Source organism: Fringilla coelebs (genome assembly GCF_963513975.1).
Source record: "Fringilla coelebs genome assembly, chromosome: 1".
Classification (NCBI taxonomy): Eukaryota; Metazoa; Chordata; class Aves; order Passeriformes; family Fringillidae; genus Fringilla; species Fringilla coelebs.
Window position 1 is genome coordinate 124,752,877 of NC_140028.1, and position 22,807 is coordinate 124,775,683.

The following is a 22,807-nucleotide window of genomic DNA, read 5'->3' on the forward strand; positions in this document are numbered from 1 at the left end:
AATTTGCTGGTTGCACTTCCGGTTTTATCTTGGAAGTTGTTATTTAAGGTAAGAAATGACATAATTTTCTTGGATGGGAATGCCCACCTGTATGTTCACCAAGTGGTTCTGCCCCTGCAGAAAGAGTTTTCATGTCCTGTTTCTGAAAGAGTTATCATGTCCTGTTTTTCCACCCAGGAGTTACGATAGCCAGGCACATGCAAGAGTTTCTTTCATATGGATTTGCTGTTCATGCTGCCAGTGATAGAAAAGTTGTGTTCTCTTGCTGCTGTATGCTTCACAGATAGTGCCAAAGAGTAGAGGTGGTGCTTGGGGAAAACTGTTAGAGTTTTTAATTGTGATTAATCCTATATATAGCAGCAGGTAAGAATTGTTAAGTTCTTCTCTTATTTAGGCCTCTAATGCATAACTATGAACTTGTCTCTAATAGCATTCTAATATTTTTATACCAAGCCTCTGACAGACCTCCTACTCATACAACTATCTTTCAAAAACAAAGAATGATAATAGTAAAAAGAAACCCATATTACCACAGTTGCCACATAGGTTTAGTTTGAAAGAATTGATCATCTGCTTTGTTTTAAAGGCTGTGAAGCATCTCTGGGGATTTGATTTCTGCCTTGTTTTACTAAATGTCTGTTTTAAACTGTGCAGTCTTTCTCAGAAGCACTCTCCCAATGCCCTTTTCTGTTTTATGAAGTGGATTCCACCTCATTTTCTTTCTCTTTTTCTGAAAGGGAATGAAACTGCTTCCCATATTTTCCATCTGTTTCATTTATTCACAATAATTATTGGTTTATATTGATAAAACAGGTGGAAGAAATAGAAAATTGTTTCCTCCCTTTTGCAAAAGGAGAATAAAGTCCATTATCATAGCAGGTGTTTGTTTCCACTATGGCTTTATTTTTGTAATAATTTCTTAGTGTTAAGAATTACATAGGATATCAGTCTTGTCCTAATCTTTTGTGAGCACTTGACAGGAGAGAGTCCCACTTTTATTGATAGACATTCAGTCTAATATAAATAGTAGTCTATATATAATTCAGAAAAAAATATTTTCTTTGCATATGTATTCTAGAGCTGTGTTTTGTTTTCTCCCCTATTTTACATATTTAATCTTGGATAAAAATCTAGTTGCTTATGTTGCACAGCTTTAGTGACTGATCAGCTATGTAAAAGTTGCCAGAACTTGGCCAGCCCTTGCCAAATGACCATGAATAGGTAGCTTTGGAGCTTGCTATCAGAACTGAGATTTTAAAACTGTTTTTTTGGTTGGCATTCAGTTGCATCTTGAAATTTTATGCAATAATGTTGTTGAACTAGTAACTCTTAATAGTCATTTTAGGGGAATGTTCTGCTATGTTTTCCTGTTGCAGGTGTGGAAATTCTAATGGTATCTTAAAACTTGTAAGCAATTTTAGGAGCCTGCTTTTTGAGTTTTGAAAAAAGTGAAAAAAATCAATTTTAAATGTTCTTGACCTCAAAAATTACATTTTGTTTTGACAATGTTAATTTGTGCAGTTTATGCATCAGTGTTTTCTATGAAATTAATCCATTATCAGCATTTCTTATGAAAAGACCTTTACATTTAATTTCATCAGGCTTTGTCTATTTTTAACTATCATAAGAACATAGTAGATTTTAAAAATTACTTTGCCTTAAAAGATGATGCAGATCAAGTATAAACATGGAGAGAGTGAACAAGGAAGCAGATAAGATCTTTTAAAAAAGTTATTTTCAATAAATAATAAGTATTATGCATTATTTCTATTGTGAGTACATAGCCATCAGAAATAAAGGATAAGCAGTTAGGAGGCAGTGGTGAAAAATGTAGCAAGTAACATCAGAGAAATTTTGGATAAAATCAAATAAAAACAAAAAGGAAAGAAATCTTAATGGCAAGCAAGGTAATATGCATGAAATAATCAAGGGTTTATATAAGGGTTGAAATAAGGACAGAAGCTACAGAACCAGGAATAAAGCCAGGTGAGAATAAACAAGTACACATAATTTTTCAGTGGAAGAATTCCATTGGTTTTTTGGCAAGGTTGGGATGTTAAAATTAAATGTAAAAATATTTTTTTTATTTTTCTGTATTCAGTTTATCTACTGAATTGTATGCAGGCTTTCAAAATACTTGAATTCTAGCTGTTCTCTTTAAAATTGGACAGAAGTCAGTTCCTGATCTTTGTCAAGCGCTCAATGCCTTCACAGGACACACAGCAGGCTGAATGAGAAGCCTTCATTCTGATTTTGCAGCTTTTATATGGCTACAATTAACTCCATATAATAGCCACTGTTGTCTTAGTGACTGAAGTTTCCAAGGAATGACTTTATTTCTGATAGCAGAAATGTGGTGCATTTTCTGTGTGCAGTATTAGTGCGGTACGGGCAGCCACGTTGCCTTGCTGAGCTTTTGGGAAGCTCTGGTGGCCTGCAGGCTGTCTTCCTCCTTTCTCACCCTCCCAGCAGCCATCAGCAGCAGCCTTCTGCCCTTTTTTGGGTGGGTGTCCCCATTCCCACCCCCTTCCCTCACAGGGTTCACGTCCTTCCTTCTTCATCCTCCTGAAGCAGTGCCATGTCCAGTGCCGCACAAGCAGCTCTCAGCTTCTGCTCGAGTCCATCCTTAAAATGCTGTTTGGCAAAGGAATCAATGCTCACAGGTGGAGCTGAGAACCTGTGTAGAACTGGGAGGGGCTCTGTGGGTGTACCTGTGTTGGGGACACTGGCTTGGACTGTCTGGCAAGAATAAAAGCCTGCTATGCTTGGGAATTTCCCAGAGAAGAAACGTGCTTTGCAGTGTAGTGTAAAGATTCCCAAGCTAGAAATGAGCAGTAAAGTGGTGCAGCAGCACAGCTGGAGTCTATTTTCAGTTTATTTCAGGAGCTCTAGAATTCCTCCACTGCCTGATTCAAGCTAATCAGAGTCTCTTTACATAATAGTGCCATTTGTAGGGACACAAAACAACACGTTTTTTTTTTAAACAAAACACTGCGGTGTTCCTTTCGAAACATTTGGATGCTTACAGAATTGAATATTTCAATATTTTATTTGGGCAAATACAAAAAAGGAAAGTTAAATGCAGTTGTTAAAGAACATGTCCTGCATGAAGGACATGGCTGCGTGAAAAGCATGGCCAGCAGGTCAGGGGAGGTGATTCTGCTCCTCTGCTTTGTTGTTGTGGGACCCCATCTGCAGAGCTGCATCCAGCTCTGGGGTCTCCAGCACAGGAAGGACATTGACCTGCTGGAAAAAGTCTAAAGGAGGGCCACCAAGTTGTTTAGGGGGATGAAACAACTCTCCTCTGAGGAAAGGCTGAGGGAATTTGGTTTGTTTGTGGAAAAGGAACTGGAAAAGCTTTTGGGTTGATCTAATTACAGCGTTGCAGTACCTGAAGGGAGCCTACAGGAAAGATGAAGAAAGACTTTTTGCAAGAGTGTGTAGGGACAGGACAAGAGGGAATGGCATCAAACTGAAAGAGAAAAGGTTTGGATTAGATATTAGAATGAAATGCTTTACTTTGGGGGTGGGGAGGCACTGGAACAAGTTGCCCAGAGAAGTTATGGAGGCACCATCTCAGAAAGTGTTCAAGATCAGGTTGAATGGAGCTCTGAGCAACCTGGTCTGGTTAAAGGCGTCCCTTACCCACAACAGGGGGATAACTAGAAGATCGATAAGGTCCCTTCCCAAACAGGCCATTCTCGGGTTCCATGACTATTAATATCAGGTTTATTGGAATATGTTATCTACTGAAGCATTTCTTCTTCTTTTCAAAAGAGGAAATTTCAACTAAAAATTTATCATTTTGATGGGAAAAAAAGCAAATAGTTTGTACAGCTTTATATTAAATGTAAAAATTACTAAAAGTAAAATAAATATGGAGAGATTTCTATATGGTCTTGAAATTTTGGTTCAGGAGATCAGATCTCGGAAGGCAACCTCAACGATATTTTCTCGGTTGTCTAAAACAAGTTTTTCTTATGATAGCCATTTTATTTGTATTCATATCTGTATCTTGGGTGTTGGGTTTTTTTCCAGATTTAGAACTTTTAAAAAGACACAAAAAGGGGGGATAAATTGTAGAGTATATTAGATGACTTCTCTGAGTATAACTTCTTCCTTACTCTTTGTGAATGACACTAAGATTGAGATATTCTGACAGGGGGCTGGCATATATCTTAATGGTGCGGTGGCTTGTGCGTCACTGCTTTCAGGAGACGGGGTCTTTATTTCATAACTTATCTTGAAGCCATGATCTCATACATATTGAAACTTACTAAGCCATTTATTTTCTGAGGATTTTTTAGCGCACAGTCTGAGATAAGCTTTATTTCACTGAAGGTATGTATTGTTTGGAAAGCATTAGAACAAAATCAAGTCTTTTCTCTGGAAGAAGCTTGAGCTTAAATGTAGTGACAATTTTCTTATATGTCTAATTATGTACCACATCCAAGATTAAAAAAATTACCTTGTAAGGAAATATACTTTGTAAGAGAATGAAGAATGTATGGGGCAGCAAAAGGAGTGGGGGAGGCCAGCTTGGGTCATCCCTAGACACCAAGTGAAAATTGCATTTCCTGTATTCATTGTGTTTGTTAGGGAAGCCTGTTACCTGCTAAAGAGCATTCAGTGAATTCCGGTTTTGCAGTTGTTTTATGTTTGTCTGTACAGTGGTATTTAAAACATATAATAGGCTCCAATAAAGTGCGGTACCATTGCTTAAGAAAAGCCGTACTCCTTATGGACATTAGAGTTTATCTTTCCTTGAGGTGAAATGTCTTACAACTTTTCATAAGGTTTCAAGTGAAATACTGTTTATTTCACTTGCTGCATGCCTGGCAAGCTCCAGGACTTCCTGTGTCTTTTTAACAAGAACAGATTCCTTGGGTTAAAGTGTTTTAGAACAGTATTTTTACAACATAGTTATTCAAATGCTTTCCTTTGTCTAATTTTGGAACATGAATAAAAGAGCAAAGGGAAAGCCCATAGTCCAAAGCAAAGGAAAAGTCTAAATTGTTTCCTGTACCATCCTTTGACAAAGTTCTGAAGTCAAGTTTTGTTTTCCTTTGCACTTTCAGAGGTCTTTCACTGTATCAACCAACTTTCCTTTTTCTCATTTTTCCTCAACCAAAACAAGCTATGTCTATTAAGCCTGATCTCCACAAGCAGGTGAGTCAGAAAGTTCACAGCTGGTTTACTCTTCCATTTACTTGAAATGTAACTCTGTTGGGATTGGAGTGGAGCTCCCCCGCAGATAGTCTATTAGCTCATTACTATTATGTTGTCTTTTGTCAGTGGCAACATTAAGTTGATGAATGCCAGTGTCATGTTTCTGGTGTTTTGCTACTAGGTTAGAGAATTTAATGTTGTTACAATACCTATATTTTAGGGCTACACATTCATAAAACATTTGAATACATATGTGTTAAGTTTATATTAAGCTTACAATAAATAGACATTTATCTTCTTCTTTTAAATATACATTGAGTTTAGTTTAGGGGCTTATCTTTGTAGTTTGAAGCATAGGTGACAGAAAAGATACTTTAATATAATTGATTTGCTTATCTTATTTCTATTTTTTCCCCCTAAAATGTGGGATAAAATTATGGATTGACAAGGTAGATGTTTGCTGCAAAAGTTATTGATCATTGTCAGGAGTTGTGGCAGGAATGATTTAAGGAAGGACCCACTCAAAGATGGGGAACACATTTTTTATTTGGAAACAGAGTTTGTTGAGGAAATCAGTTGTAAACTTGCCAGAAATTGCTAAGAGATCTTGTGACTATAATAACAGGTAAATGGCAAAATTGCTTTATGAAATGTCGGGATTTGATCAGTATGATACTTACAGCAACTGTCCATAGTGGGTGCTGGCCTCTGAGCAGGCCATAGAATAAATTGGTACAATATATGCTCTTTAAACTGTTTTTATATGTATCATGTAATTTTTTAATAGACCTTTCATAGGGCTACAAGTTTCTATAGAGGAGGAAGATACTAAGTTGGATGATACAAGTAAGCAGATGTAAAACTGACTCAGGATATGCTGGCATTGCAGTCAAAAAGTGAGTGTGTCTTACACAACTTTAAAAAAACTGGCTTAATTTAACTACTTTTTATACCTCAGAAGTAAATGTTTGACACAGGTACTGATTCCTCTCCTCTTCCAAACTGTCAGTTAAATATCCAAATCAATTCCATAGGTCACTATTTGATGGATTTAAAAAACCCTTGTGTATGTTAGAAATGCATTTAAGATGACATACAGTCTTGGAAGTATTGGGAATGAGCCCCAAGCTAATGCAACTTAATTCTAAAAGATTTGTTGTTGTTTAGGCAGTCCTTTATCTTATTTGTCACAGTTCTTGGCATTCTTGTGGGCAAGAAGCACTGTTAGCATTTCTTAGAACTCTGTTTTACCATCTTTCTGTTAAATTATATGCTTTTATAGTACAAGCTGCATTTCTCACAGTTTATTTCATGAGGTCTTTGGTTTGTGGGGTGGTAGATTTATTTCAAGATATCATCATGTAGATCTGTCACATACACTCAGTGACTAAACTTTCGTAGTAAGTAGGAGTCACTTGGCTTCCATCCGTTTCACATATTGCCTTCGTAATTACATCTTAGCTCATTCACACAATCATGGAACAGTTAAGGTTGAAAAGAACCTCTGAAGATTATCTAGTCCAACCCTCCTGCCAAGGCAGGGTTACCTAGATATTCAGTCAAGGATATTTATCCAAACTGTTCATCATTATTGTTTTAAGGCAAAAATCAGTCTGGATGTGTAGTACTTCTCAATTTAATCCCTGTCTTCAGACTCAGATTTGCTGAAAACAATCCATCTTGTATTTCCCTGAACTCAGCATAGTGATTCTTAGAAAGGCCAGGGGGTAACCTATAGAACGGGACAGACTAGTTCTAAAATGTAGAAAACTGTATTACTGTATGTGTCACACAAAAACTGGTAATTGGTGGTAGCACACAAAAGAGCAACCATCTATCCTGGGGAATAAGCTCAGAGAAAAATGAAGTAAGTGTGAGAAAATAAAAATGAAGAACAGATTGATGGAATAAAACCCATAGAAAACAGATTATAGGATAATTTTAGGATTGAAGCTATTTCTGAATATTTGAACAGAGATGGCTGAGAATTTATGTGTTCTTGTTCACTTGTTTTATTAGCTGAGTAGGCAATTGTAGGAAGTGATAAGAGAATAAGAAATAAAGCTTAAGAGGGCACTGGGCTCTGGCTTCTAAGCCTGTAGAGAACAAGTAACCCAAGTGTATTAAACTGTTTAAATTAAATAGTCAAGCAGATATTGTTTAAGATGATTAGAGATCTCTATAAGCTTGCTTGTGGGAGCTATTTATCTGAATAATTATTACCTTGCCAAGTAAGTTTCTGTGAAAATGCAGTCTTCCTTAGAGTGTCTCTCCGTGATATTCTTGACACAAAATGTTATTTGATAAAATCACAGATAATCCTGGTAGTAGAGTTTAATGCTGCCTTTGTCAATGTACTATATTATAAGGTTTATTCTTGCTTGCTGTTTCCTTAGAATCCTGGAATGACAAAGTATTACCCAGTTCCAGCTTTGATATTAAATTGGAAAGGCAGAAGATGAAATCTCTTTGTACTAAAGCCAATACAAAATTCAGGTTTAATGTTTTTGTAGAGAAAGGGAAAAGATTTGAGGTGCATCAAGCAAAAATCAGTAGAAAACAGATCTCCAGGAGTGTGAACTGATCTTAAGTGCTTTCCTTTCCTTGATGTTCTTGCATGATATCTCTCTTCTGTACACTCTATATCTCAAGTATTGTCTGTTAGGGTCCATATTGTCCAAAAAGGCACATAAGAAATTAGTGAGATAAAGAATTAATTATCTGAAGAAAGTATTGAATGATTAAAAAAAATTATATAGCAAATCACAAAAAATGCTATTTAACTATACCAAACTTGAAAACAGCTGGCTTAGATGTAAACAGTAGTTTTTAAAATTTGAAACTCCGCATCTGGAAGATTTACAGAAGTAGTACTTGAACCATGCGTTTCTCAGAGCAATGAACATAAAACACATTTCCCAGGATAGATTTAGAATGACAATTGTTAAGATAAATGAGCATATATTAATATTTAATGTGTGAAAGTATAATATAAATACTGAGCTGCTTTGTTATAGTAATGAAAATAGGAAAACTCAAAAACTTCCTGACATACATAAGGCATAGTTGTAGTCTCTTACCAGTTGTTCATTTCATTAAATTTCAAGTTACAGCAATTAGGAGAACAGTATTATCCCAGAAGCTAGGTCTTGAACTGGAACTGACTTTTTTTTTTTTTAACTGATCAGTTTGTAGCATTTTTTCTTTTACTTCTATATTTTAATTCTATCTATTTTGCAGTAAACTTTTTCAGTAGCCTTATAAGGTAGCTGAATGTGTAAATACCACAGTGGGAACAATCTCTGCATCATACCGTGCCTTTGTAATTAAGCAATGGTTGAGAGGCTGTGACTTGTAAGCAGATGTTTGCTAGCAGCCCATTCCTATGGACAACAAAGCTGTTACCTTTTCAGTAACTAACTTTAAACTTTCTATAATATTAAGGTTTCCACAGGCTCAACACATGCAATGCTATAAGTACTCCGAGAAAGATTCTAAAATTTATATGGCAAGATTCTCACCCACAGTGGTGATAAATGAGAACTGTTGTTGTCAACACTTTCAGTACACAGAAACTTAAAAATATCCTACAAAGGAAATAGAAATTAGAGAAACTTTGTAAAAGCAATAATGATTTTTTAAAAAATATTTTTAGCTAGGAGTATTGAGTCATGAACGTTCAGGTAATTTCTTTTTTTATTTGCAAATTATGCAAACTGGATCACACTTTTAAATACTAAATACTTGCCCCAAGAGTTCAAATCTGCTTATGCTAACAAGAGAGGTGTGGAATGTAAAGGACAAGTGTTGTTTCCCTTCCCCAAATTGAATATGGCCACCTTTCGCTAATTTCTATAGAGATTTGATAGATTAGATCAGGTAATGTCTTGCTGATTGCAAAAACTCATCTGAATTCACCAAATGGTGCATATAATGTCTATGTGAACTATATATGAACTAAAATGCAAGGGCTTGGCAACATAGTGTGTGTGTATAGAGGGTCTGTATGTCTGTATCATGGGAAGTCTTCACATGGAAACGTAGTCAGGCAATAGAGAATTTTGTACAGGCCAAAATGCCAGGGGCAGTACTACTCTGCTTGATAGATTTTCTGGCAGTTTTGATAGCCACTAAATGCTGAAAAGCTTTGATAGCATTGTCAAGGCTAGTTTCTATGAGTTCTGCAGGGAACAGGCTCTAGTGACCTCTTTTTTAGCTGTTCTTCCTCCCTGCACCAAGCATGAGGTCACCAAGAACAAAAGCTTAGGAATAGTATTTAGGACAAAAAAAGGGCAATGCAGTTTATACTGGTATATATTCACAGCAAGTGCAGGAGCCTTCATCATTTGTAGTTCAAGATCCAGATTCATGTGTACTTGTGTTGCTAATGCTCTCAGTTTTATGACCTAGGTATGTATTTGACTTTAAAGGCTTTGCTCCCATAAGAAACTGTAATAGAGAATCATGATTGCAAAAACCACAGATTTTTGCGATGTCAAGAATCATCACTGTATAAACATTTAAAACTTTGTAAGAGGAAGGGTAAAATAAACTTGATATTTTGCAAACAAGAAACATGATAAAGCAAAATGGGGAAAAAATTGGAAAAAGAAGAGGAAAAAACTAATTTCAAGAACTGTCAGTGCTGTAAGGAAGAATGGAAGGACCAGATGTAGCTTTTAAATTTTGTCTTGCAATTTATCCTATTCAATAATTTTTGAAGCCATAATTGAAGTTTGGGTTAAATAAACTTCAGCTTTAGGATAAAAAGATTATGAGTTCAAAGTATACAAATGTAAAAATTCAGAGAATCACAGAAACAATATGGTTGGAAAAGACTTCCAAGATCATCAAATGCAATCTTTGGCTGAATGCCACCATTCCCATTAAAACATGTCATGAAGTACCATGTCACTTTTTTGGACACTTTTGGGGATGGTCAGTCCTCCACTTCCCTGAGGAGCCTGTTTCAGTGCTTAACCACAATTTCAGTGAAGAAATTTTTACTTCTATGCAACATCCCCTGGTGCAACTTGAGGGTGTTTCCCCTTGTTCTGTTGCTGGTTGCCTGGGAGAAGAGGCCAGCCCTCATCTGGCTACAGGTCTCCCCTGAGCCTCCTTTCCTCTAGGCTGAACAACCCTGGTACCCTCAGATAGATGCTCCTTGTAGGACTTGTGGCAGACAAGGACTTGTGACCCTTCCCCAGCTCCATTGCCCTTCTCTGGACACACTCTAGCACCTCAATGTCCTTCTTGTTGTGACCACAGGATTTGAGGTGTGGCATTTTGGGGAAAACAGAAACAAGTGAATTACTGTATTTTTTAAAATTATACTTCAAAACCTGTAGAAGTATCGTCAAACTTAGAATGCTATTTCCCTCTTCCCACTTAAAACCAGAAAAAATACCTGCTGAATTTCTAACCAAACTGATTTGACTCTTCATTACTAGTTCGTACTTAGATTTAGTGTTTGGAATGAAATATGTTGTCAACAGCATTCCTTCTTTAATTTAATAGACAGTTGTTTCATCATCATTCTAACTGAAAAACTTTTGAGCTGGGAGCCTCTATTGGGTGATATTACCATCAAAAAATAAAAAGGAAATCAGAAGAGGGAAATGAGAAAAGGTTTGTATGAGTTTTCAAACTCAATTGTAATGATGGAATCTGAGTACTTGAGAAGCTCCCAGGCCTTCTCCTCCTTCCTGGTCTCAGTGCAAGGTATTTTTTAACAGACTGACAGGATCTTGCTTGCCCTTACCCCAGGGAGATGCCTGGTGCCTGGCTCTGGGGCTGCCCGCTGCCAGCTTTGGTGATGGGACAGATCCTGGTGGTCAGAGCCTGCCCTGCTGACCCAGAGGATCCATGGGGTCCTGGTCTCACAGAGCCCAAATATTCACAGCAGCCTGATATCCTGAGTCTTCCTCTCAGAGATACACTCTGAGGAGCTTTCAGACTTTTGAAGATGTAATTTTTAGAATGTCAGGAAACAAAGGAGTCCAAAAGACACTGAGAAAGTGGAATAATTTTAAAATGTAAAAATCTGATGCATTCTTTTTCTTATTTAACATTTTTAACAGTTATTTAACTCAGGACTTAGTTGCAGTTCTGCTCAAGTTCTGCAGTCTGTTTTCATCCTTTACTTATTTCTTCCTTTGAAAGCTCATCTCTCTAGCACACTAAAATTAAGCCTCCCTGACTCCCTGTTGCTTGCCATATACTTTTCACTTGAACATCTGCTTAGGGAAGAGGGATTTGGTGGACATTTTTTATTAATGTGGACTAAAGATGTGTTGGCACATGCAGTCAATATTGCTTTTTTTTCACAAAGAAGTCCTTGTCTAAGTGTCATTTAGTTCATAACAATGGGTAAAATGAATCTGTCTTGCTCCTTGTGTTGCTCAGCCCCAGCAGGGAGGATGGGTGGAAGAGGCAGCGCCTGTTTTGGGTGCCAGGAGGAGGTTTTCCTCTGCAGAAGGAGCTGCTGCTCCTACCTCTCTTTTGTTGTACCTCCTCCATTCCCTCTTGCAGAAGTCACTTACCACTGTGGTTTTTTAGGCAGCATCATCCAATTCTGACTGAGTTTCTAAGAAGCATTCTTTTTGTAATTGTCATAGAATTCAATGAGAATGTAATTTGGAGGGTGAAGTTGAATTCTGATTACAATGTTACCCAAACTGTTGGTAGCAGAAGGTTTGGGGAGGTCTCCTTGGCCACTCTTTGAAAGGCCACAATAGGTTTTAAATTCTCATTATAAGAAAGCTAAAATCAAGTGTTTATCCTGTTAAAAGTTTTAAATGTTTGTTTCCTTTGTGAAATTTTCATCAAAAGACCACTTGTAAGTTATGAACGAGAACCTATATTGGCAGTGAGCCTGGGCAGCAGAGGACATGTAAATTCCTGCCTTCTGCCAGTACAGTAACAACCATCAGGCACCTCTTACCACCAGCACAGACATGCTGCAGCCCTGAGTAATGCTTCATGAGCCACATCCTTACTGAAACAAACTCTTTGTAGAAAGGTGGACACTTTTTACGTGATGGTGCTGGTTTGTTGATGGGCTTGGCCTTTTTAATACTGGAATTTCTAGACCAATAAAGCTTTAGATTAGGCACAGCTGTAGCTTGAGTAAAAGCATTGTCCACTTCTCTGAATAAAAATAACTAGGCAAAAAGAACTAAAAGTTGTGCATGCAAATTTAGATACACACATATTACTGTGTTGTTGTATCCACAAAAGAAAGGAAAATCCATAGACTAAGAATCTGTATAAAAATTGTAATGCCAGGTGATTGCTGGGTTTCTCTCAGTGCTTCTCTTTGGCTTATCTGTCAAGAAGAGCTTTTGAGTTTGTGCGAGGCTTTGTTGGCCTGGAGGAAATTCTGTAAGTATGGTTGGACCTTTTGCTTTTCTAAGTCATGATAAAATGTATAGAAAACCTCTGTGAAACTTTTGTATTTTGTATGCCTGTGATGTGTTTTAAATTGTATTAAGTTTAAAAAACGCAAATGGAGATCGAAAGTGCTTATTACTCTACATGTTATTGTAGGTGTTAAAATTAGTTATGGCCCAATAGATAAGCAGGTTGTTATGACTTTCTGTTGAGAATTATAACTCAGAATAATTTTTTTCTTATGTTTATTTCCGTTTAAATTGAAAAGCATTTCTGTTTACATAGCATGTGAGTTTTATGTAAGTTGTCTTATGAGTCTTTTTTAAGGAAAAATTATTTTGAAGAAAGAGGAGGAGGAGAAAATGTAGGAAAAGTCTGATCTGGGCAAGTTTTCCTTACGTTTTGTGTATTCTGATTATAGGAGAAATGGTACACAAAATTCCAGTCTCAACTGAGTGCTCAATTTTCTTCATCTGAAGTTGAGTCACTTTAGAAAGTGAATAATAATTTTCAATGTGGGCTAAACCTCAAACAGTTTTGAACTTAGTATGTAAATTTGTCTTCAGTTATAAAAAGTACCTTTGTCAGGGCTGAGAGATAGTTAAGAAAAAAACAAGACACTTTGATAATTTTGCTTTAATATGCAGGTTTCATATTTCCAGTGCTATTATTTTAATTGTTTTGCCTTTATTTTTATTCCCAAGTTACATCTTTATGTTTTGGAGCATTAATTTAAAACAGAATTTCTGCAGCATCCAGTGCAGAATCCAGCTACTTTTCTCCCCTGTACTTGTAATAGCTTCTCAGTTAGCAGTCTTTCACACCATGCCTTGCCCATTTATTCTGCCCCAAACTCACTGGGGCATGAGGTAGGAAATGGCATCTCGCCTCATCCAAGGAAAACTCTGAATCCTGGGCCAAAGTTTCCCTTTTTTCCTTCCACCCTCTTGACTAAATGCAAACTGCAACAGAAGATGGGTTGAACTGTAAGAGTTGAAGTTAATTCAGGCAGGGGACAGAATTGAAGGTCTTCTGTATTTTGACTGAATACCCAAACCACTGATCTAGTGGGTAATAAAAATAACAAAATTGTAAAAGAAAAGAGAGATTTTTTTATGAAACAAACATTATATTTCAAGCTACATTAAACTTGTACTGTGCCAGCTATAACTTTGCAGATAACATGGGATTTAAGCACTGCCATGACAGGCTATATACTATATATACACATTTTTAGAAACCATCTCTCTTGAGGAGAGCTTGGAATGCAGAGACTTAGACAAAGAAGGAAATTGTCCTTGATCTTAAAAACAGCTTAGAGTTTAAAACCATATTTGTGTTTTAACATGAGTGGTGCTTACGAAGGTACTGAAATTGCTCTGAAGTGCTGAGATGCTAAGGCATGCAGAACATCTGTACTTTTAGGAAACAGAGGGAATACAGGTTCTGTTCTGATGTTTGTGTTTGCACCAGCATTTTACAGTGATTATTTAGATGACTTGGATTGGACAAACTGTAAATAAATCCATACCATTGTTTTTACCTCCTATTTATTTACTATTTTTAGAATAAACAGTCTTAGGAAAAATTTCTAGATACTTTTGTATATATTTTCTGGAATTTTTTTGCTTATTTTTTTGACGAAGAGCATGTACTTAACTATTTTTTAAATGGTGTTGATAACATATTATTGGAGTTTCTATTTCATACAGCTTTCTAGGACAGTTTTTTGTCGGCTTTTTGGCTTTTGCTTTTTTAATGTGATTCCTGAAAAAGAGTAGAAAATGATCCTATTCTTCATATCCCTTTAGGACAGCTTATTAAAGCTGGAACATGTTCCCAATATTAGTTTGCCTACTCGAGGCTGAGGAAGAAGAATTAATTTTTTCTGAGGGTTGTCAGCGCTGTTAAGGAGTATGCAGGCAGAAGATGGTGTGTTGGCACTCTTCTTAAAATATCAATATGTCATTTTGAACAGTTTGAAAGATCTCCATTCTGGCTTGGATACTGTCACATGTAGTGAAAAAAGGGATTGAATGACTGTGAACAAAAGAGTGTAAAAAATGATTCTGCTTTGGCTGTAGTACTCAAAATAATTACAGCTCCTGACCTGAATGTGGAAATATTTTCAAAAGTTTTGCTGGACAGCTAAAGCAGAATTTACGTCTGCAGACCTTTATTTTCTTGACAGTAATTTCAAACATGAAGGCAATGCTTTTTGGATGTGACTGTTTTAAACTCATGCATGAAAAAGTTAAGTTGTTGCAGTGGAGCATATTTTCTTTCTTGATACTTGACTAAGAAAATGTGAAAAAAAAAAGGAAAGCAAGAATTTAATTTAATTTCAGTAACATACCATATAGGTTTTGCTTTTAATTACAGTTGCATAGACATAATGCCCATTTAAAGATGAATGGACTATCTGGCAAAATATGGAATAAAGCATTGCTGAAAGAAAACCTCAAGAGATTGTTTTAAAATCCCTAGAAAGCAGTCTATTTCTATTTTATTTATGTATTTTTTATTTTGGATAATAAAAGATGTGTGAGGGGACCTTGCTGTTTTTCTATTTAATGTTTGTGTTTAACCTTTCCTCCAAAGTTCAGAAAAATCCTTTTTTAGGATGAGACTCAATCACCTCTCTCATACATCTGCTCATCTCACACTGCTGCTTTTGTAGTTACTGCCATTATTATCATAGGTTGCAATGATTTTTATATACAACCATGTATATAAATACTGAAAAACATATTAAAATAATAGAAACCAAATAAAAAGAAATTTTTGTCTGTCACCAATTTGTGTCCTTGACCTGGTCAGTAAGTAACCCACCAACTTCTAAATTACAGCTAAAATAAAATTTGTTGCTTAACATATTTATTTATTTATTTATTTATTTATTTGACATAAAGTCGTGATTTTTTGTTGCAATTCAAATGCCACAGCAATAAGATTATAGATGATTTCATCAAGTAGGTATTTGCATTGACTGCTCATGAGGCCTGCTAAGTGCTGTTCCCTGTAATGAACAGTGATATTGAAATACATCCAATTAGTGAAAAGAAACTATTTTATTGGGGCCACACATAGTCTCAGATGTTTTTATTTAAGAAAATTTGGTAAATGAAAAACATTGGGAAAAGCCATTTCTATTACTGTGTAAACTGTGTATGAGAGTGGGAGAGAAACACCTCCTCCCAACACCTCTTAAAACTGAATTTTAGTGTTGTTTCCTGTTTATAGCTGCTATGAACTGTTACAGAACTGTTACATAACTATTGTTTATATCCTTGGCTGCTACATTTTCTCCTTTCAGGTCACATAATTTGCTAAACTTATGTTTTAGAGTCACATTTAAGATGCTGGATGTCTTTAAAGTCTAAGAACTATTACAATGTCATATTTTGTTGATTTAATTAAGAGAAGCCATATTAGGTCCTAGTGTTTGTAATATTAAGTGCCTAAATAATTGCTCTAGGGAGTCCTGTTCTTGGTTTACTCTTTGCTTCTCTACTTCCAGGTTTTGTTGTAGAAATAAAATTGCAGATACAAAGTTCAAGTATTCTCTTACTCACTGCTTTGGTACTCATTACTGGTTCATGGTCTTGTGGCCATTATTTACATTTGACCATTCTACACTCAACTACTGCATTTGAAAGAAACAAACGAGTTACAGTTATTTTTCCTGTATTGCTGAGATGTTTAATGAGGAAAAGATGGTTATGTGCATTATGAGTTCTAAGTGAATCTGAATTCCAGGGTTTAATGTAATGGCAGCTTACTGAAGTAATTGCTTTGTTATTCTACACACAGTTAAAAAAAATTGGAAAAATTATATCTACCTAATTCTGAACTGCAGGGATTTGCATAGTTCTGTTAGATAAAAGTTACTGAAGCTTATAGTTTTTAGAGTACCTGAGAGTTCTGCAAAAATTGAAGTCTTGAGAACATTTGTATTCTGTGATGTGACCACTGAAGAGTTTTTTTCTGGAATGTTCCCATTTATCTTGATATTGTCCAGCTCCTGTACTCACTGGCAGCTCTGCCAGAGGAGATTTTGTAGTGCTGGTGGAAATAACCATTTTTTGTGGTTGACTCAAGGACAAGAAAAGTGACTTGAAATAGTCCTGAAAAAAACTCCTGCAGAAATATGCTATTTAACAGTTAAGGATTAGATCAAAGAGTGCTTTTCTGAGCATTTTATGTTTACTTGCTGGTTTTTACAGTAATTGTTAAGAAGGTAAAGTATGTTCTCATTTTCTTTGTGCCCAGAGCTCTCATACAGCTACAGAAAATTACTAATGTGCATTGTGAAAAGCTATTAGCAGTTTTGATGGTTGTTTTTTTAATTACAGTTCATATTATGTAAATCAGTGTTCTGTATTTTCAATTTCTCTCTCTTTATTTTTTTTATCCAGATTCCACCAAGAAAATTAAGGATGTCTTAGAAGAATTCCATGGCAGTGGTGTGTTAGCAAAATATAATCCTGAAGGGGTAATTTTTCTTGTTTCTTAATGATCAGAAGCGATGGGGACAGTTTTTAAATTATATAGCATTCAAAGCATTTTAAATAGAAGATTATTTATAAATGAGGTGTTTGGGGTATTTGAAAGTGTTTGGAAAACAAAAAACCAGGATGCCATATGATCTGGAATGTCTCTGTATTCCCTGGGTTAGTTATCCCAACTGTGCCCCTTCCCAAATTTTTATGTACCTTCAGCTGCCTTGCTGATGTGCTGTTGAGAAAAGGCCTTGACTCTGTGTAAATAACTAAAACTTCCCTTTGTTATCAACACTGTTCTCAGCAAAAATGCAAAACACAGCTCAATGCAAGCTACTGTGAAGGAAATTAACTCTATCCCAGCCAAAATCAGCACAAAGATCCCCTTCCCCTTCTCCCCCCTACCCCCCCAAATAAAAAACAAACACCCAAAACACCTCCACCCAAAACCCTTATGATAAGATTAATAGGGTTTTCCAGTGTCTGAAGATTGGAAATGTTAAGCATAGTTTCAAAAGTTATAAAAGTAAAGTCCATTAAGATTTCTTTTAAAATTCTGTTTCCCTTATGTTGTTTCTGTTTGTGGGATTTTCTGATGTTATGAAACAAAGAATTCAGCTGAAAAAAAGCTGTGTGCATATTGTCACTACAGATTCACCACTAGACAAGGTATTCGGATTTGGCTGGAAGAAAAAGGCAGATTGTTTTCTTTTCTTATCCTCAATTGAAATTTGCATTTGCTTAGCACATCCTAATAGTGTGATTCAGAATGCAGCTAAATAAAAACCTGTTTCAGTAATGTTTCTAATAGTACTATTTCTGACTGTGCTCACATTATATGAAATTCAGGATAGAAACATGGGCTAACCACTATGGAAATTACTAGATCTTATATTTCAGGGTGTAAATGCAAAAAAATTATTGAAAATATATTGGCAGTAATACCATTATTGTCAACTAATGAGTTATAGCTTATTAAGTATTGAAAAATCACTTGAGGCTTTGAACTTGGCCTGGCATAATGCTAGTCATTTTAGTCAGTTTCTGAGGAAAAAAAAAAAGTAATTCAGTAAAATAGTGTGAGTTGATCCTGATTTCCAGGATTCTAGTTAAGTATATTCATATAATATAAATGGATGGGAATGCTGTGATCATCCACAGACTGTAGGACCTCCTTTACCTGCTTTTTGTTAGAATATAGACATACTTTTGGTTTTGATCTTTATTTTTTTAGGAAAAATGTGAACTGATAAAATGGTCCTAATCTACTATATGTTTTTTCTTCTAATTCTTCACATGTTTTCAGTCATCATACGTGCTCAGTTTTGTGAAGCATACCTGTTAAAGTAAAAAATAACTGCATTTTATGTATATTTAAATAATAAATTGCCATATAGGTAACATATTTTCATATTGTCAATTGTATATAAGCATGATTACATAAAGTGGTGTGATTAGTCTCTTTTAACAAAATTATTCTTCCCATTTGGGGCTACATGGAAATTGAGTCATGGCAAGATGGGTACCCAGGAAAATTGCTCTGACTGAAGCCAGGTGAATTGGCAAAATCCATGCAAAGCTGGAATTAAGCACAGTTGGTCTTGAGATGAGTCTTTGACTCTGCATGGTATCTCCCTGTTCTTCATTTCACAGCTCTTCATTTGCAGAATTCTACCAGTGTAATGAAACATCCAGGGCAGGGAGCAGGACAGGAGGAGGGTAGGGGAAGAAGGAATTCTCAACAGGCATCCTGTGATGACTTCAATGTCTTCAGCATGAATCAAGCTATTCACTAACTCCTGGGTCAATACTGGACATAGGCTAACCATGGAAACTTTTGCGCTTTTCTGCTTAGCACTTAGACTTCAGGGAGTGCAACATAAGAACATAGCTAGCAACAAAGCTACTTTGGATCTGATAAGGTTTATTAGCTCAAGGTTCCTGCCATAGCTGAACTGAAAGCAAAGTGGCTGAAATTTCCTCTGGCAGTGAGTGAATATTCTGTTTTGACAAGCAAACTGCCTTTACACAGGTGTGTCTATATTTTTGGCATGCATTCAGCCTGCTGTGTGGATAAACTCTTTACAGAATGATCTGCAAGTTGATTTTATGTGGTTGGATGAGGACTCTGTGGATTTGGTTATAAGTAATTAACTATTATCTGTAAGTGAGATTACAAAAATTCACCGATCCAGCTGGCATCAGTCTTAGTGCAGCTCTTTGTTTCCATGTATTCTGTACAGCACTTCTGCCTAGTTGTTTTGTAGAGGATACCATCATATTTTCTTTTTACCTTTTTCCTAGATAATTATCTTATAAACACTCCAAATGGTTTAAGTCTCGTTCTGCCAAAAGATGATATCAGTTTTTACCATGGGTCATGATTCACAGACCTGTGGCAAATTCATCAGAGGGATATATTTAATTAAATATTTACTTATATATTTACTTACATATTTGAAGGGCTCAGGAATATTTTCCACTGCATGGGTTCCACAATGCAGTTTTTTGCCACAGGCTGATCTAATGGAATGCAAATAGCAAAAGAATTGGTATTGAAAACTTACTACCTGAAATAAACTGATTTTTTTTACATTATTTTATATCTTGTTAAGTGAGTGGATTTTAGGATTATGGGAAGTGGCAAATAAAATTATCAGAAGGTCATCTACTATTAACTTTTACTCTCTACTTTCAGTGTAAGGGAGATGCCTAAAATTTCTACAAATACTACTGAACACCTGCCCTTTCATGTTCTTCTCTAAGTCAATATCAAAGATACAATTAAGAGCAGATTTTTTACATGGTATAAGACCCATCATCTAAGATCAGCCTCTTGGAAAGCTGTGATTGATAAATATTCTTTTCATCATTTGAGATCTATTTATATTAATTAATTTCATCCATTTCACTTTGAGGGGAGCATTGAATAGTTGACAAGAATTAGGAAAGCAGACAGAGCTAAAGACAGTGTCTAAATGGGCAGTAAGTACACAGCATTGTGTGCCTGTAGACCTAGTGTTGTCATCCTTTTTGAGTGCATCTTGAATTTTTGTTTATGGAGGAGTCTGTTGGCTTTCTTGGCCACCTGGGCACACACTGGCCCATGTTCAACAGACTGTCAAGCAGCATTCCCAGCTCCTTTTCTGCTGGGCAGCTTTCCAGACAATTTTCCCCCAGCCTGTGGAGCTGCCTGGGCTCACTGTGACCCAAGTGCAGGACTGGCACTTGGCCTTGTTGAAGCTCATGTCACTGGCCTTAGCCCACTGATCCAGCCTGTCCTGATCTCTATGCAGAGCCTTCCTACCCTCAGGTAGGAAATCAAAGCTCTTGCCCAACAAGGCATCAGTTCAGACTGACTAAGGTGCAGGTCATACCTTGGTCCAGGTCATTGATAGAGATATTTTACAGGACTTGGTGAGTGCTGGGAAACACCACTTCTGACCGGATATAACTCCACTGACCTCTACTCCCTGGCCAGTTTATTAGCCAGCAGAGGTGCACCTGTCTAAGCCATGAGCAGACAGTGTCTCCAGGAGAATCCAGTGTTAAAGGATGTACTAAAAACCGTAGAGGTCTTTTCCAACCTTGATGATAACGATTCTACAGAAGTCCAGGTAGACAATATCCTCATCTACTAAGCAGGTCACCTTGTCATAGAAGGATGTCAAGGACCCAGGAGTCAAGCAGGATCTGCCTTTATGAAACTCCTGCAGGCCTGGCCTGATCCCCTCGTGTTCCTGTAGGCGTCATGTAGTGCACTGAGGATCATCTCCATGATTTTTCCACTTGGATTTTAGAATATTCAGTTCTGATAACTGAATTCAGTCTCATTTACAGCGCTCCTTGTTAACTATTTTTTATGCTTTTTTTTAAAGTACACGTGGAAGAAATACTAACGTTATGTTTATTTATCTATCTTGGTTGTCTGTCATTGCATGTTTAGAAATAAATTGCTTGCACTGTCTAATAAAGGCTAGAGAGCTGACTTAGAAGCATTTTCTTGACTTATGAGCTAATGCAAATAAATGGGAAAGTCCATCTAATGTCTTAAACCTGCTCATCTAAATCACTAACCTTTCACTAAAAATATTTCTGTTATAAAAACCAAGCTTGGGTGTTATGACACTGCACTAATATATGTATGTTCTTTCTTTCCTTGCATGTGTTACAGAAACAAGATATACTTAATCAAGTAAGTAATGCTAATTTGATTTTTTTCTTTCTTTATGCATAGGTGCGGTATATTTTATTTTATAGGCTTTCATTGAGATGAACTTATTAATAAATAAATACTGCATGTGGCTATTTTTTCAGATAATAGAGTAATATTTAAATCTGAAGCCAGAATGCATTCCTTTTCTGCTGGCAAAATTTTTCACTGAGCGAATTTCATTTTTGTCATTCACAGTACCTAATTTTACTAACATTAATTGAGTTTAATATGAGAAATAAGTTAAGAGCAAGTAATTGACTTGTTCCATACTTGTCATGGAAATTTCTCTTTACTGTGAGATCTCATAATGGTCTGTATTATTCTGAAATGACAAGAACACATCTCAGGAAAAAATATTAAATACTGATTTCTATAACCATATAATACCATTTATTTGTAGCAAGATTAAAATTGCAGATTTAATAATTTGAATAAGGCTTATGCTGTGCTTTGAGCAATTGTGACTTTATAGCAATTGCAAGAGAAATGGTTAAAATGCTGATCATCAGCCCAAGAAGCTTGCACCTGAGAAACTTCAGTAGCCTCAAACAAGCTGTAAAGGTAGAATGGAAAAATGAAGGAAAGGAAGGACTAATCAAATGGATTATTTTTTTAAGTGACCTAGTTATCCTTTCTTGGTAACAAAGAGGTGTTAAAAAGCTCCAGCTCTGCTGTTTTTGGAAGAGGCAGCCAGAACATGAGAGCAATGAGAGAGTCAAGAGAGGGAAAGGGGTAGTTTTGTAGGAACCCCTGACTTTCAGGGGTCAGAGGCCAGTTGAACCTTTGGAGATGTGTTACTAAGAGCAGAACTCCCCATTGGCAACAGGGCTTTCTTCAGATGACCAATGTTATTTTTTCATGTTTTTTTTATAAGCTAACAAAGTGACTTCAGAGGTTCCTGAAAGAGAAGGTTTCAGCATTAAAGCAGTGTGTCTGTGACCGATCTTGAGCATAATCTCATCAGTATTTAGCTAATTACTTTGTCAGATGACTAGGTGAATATTAATAGAATCAACAAACTAAATGAAATTTGGGAATTAATATCACACTAGAAAAGCTTGATGAGGTAATGGACTATAGTAAATGGAATGAGGTGCACGTGTGCAGGGTCGAGTGCAGTGTACCCTGGTCCAGCTGGCATTGTCAGATAAATTGACGTGCGTGTAGCTGATCACAAGATGAATGCAAAGTATCGTTGTGGTTTAGTCATGAAGAGGAGAAAGATGTTACTGGGATGTTGTAATAGTGTTCCTGTGGCCATGGCAGTCTGGAAAGAAGACAAAACTTGTAAGATGAGGTAGTGTCTTAAGCTCCTTGACATTAGTGGAAAAGTAGTTAAAATTTCAAGCGCACAGGAATATTGTTTGAAAGGATATTTTGTGTTCTTTGCCTCAGCTATGTTCTTTGATGTGACAGAAGATATTAAATTCCTGTAAAGATCTTGCCATATTATAATATATTAAGTGAAGTATTTCCACTACAAATAGGAAGATTTAATTTTCTATAAAAAAGGTACTGCAGAAGTCCC

General features: G+C 36.2%; 1 protein-coding gene across 2 annotated transcripts in view; it reads left to right on the forward strand.

The window, feature by feature from the left end:
- Positions 1 to 22,807, forward strand: part of DGKB (diacylglycerol kinase beta) — a gene marked incomplete at both ends in the record, with an annotated part of 297,216 nt that overhangs the window by 12,452 nt on the left and 261,957 nt on the right. For both annotated transcript variants that reach the window (XM_084201490.1, XM_084201489.1), the window contains 2 exons: positions 16,980 to 17,056; positions 21,238 to 21,258. In XM_084201490.1, the coding sequence (XP_084057616.1) occupies positions 16,980 to 17,056; positions 21,238 to 21,258 (98 nt within the window). The remainder of the gene's footprint in view (positions 1 to 16,979; positions 17,057 to 21,237; positions 21,259 to 22,807) is intronic.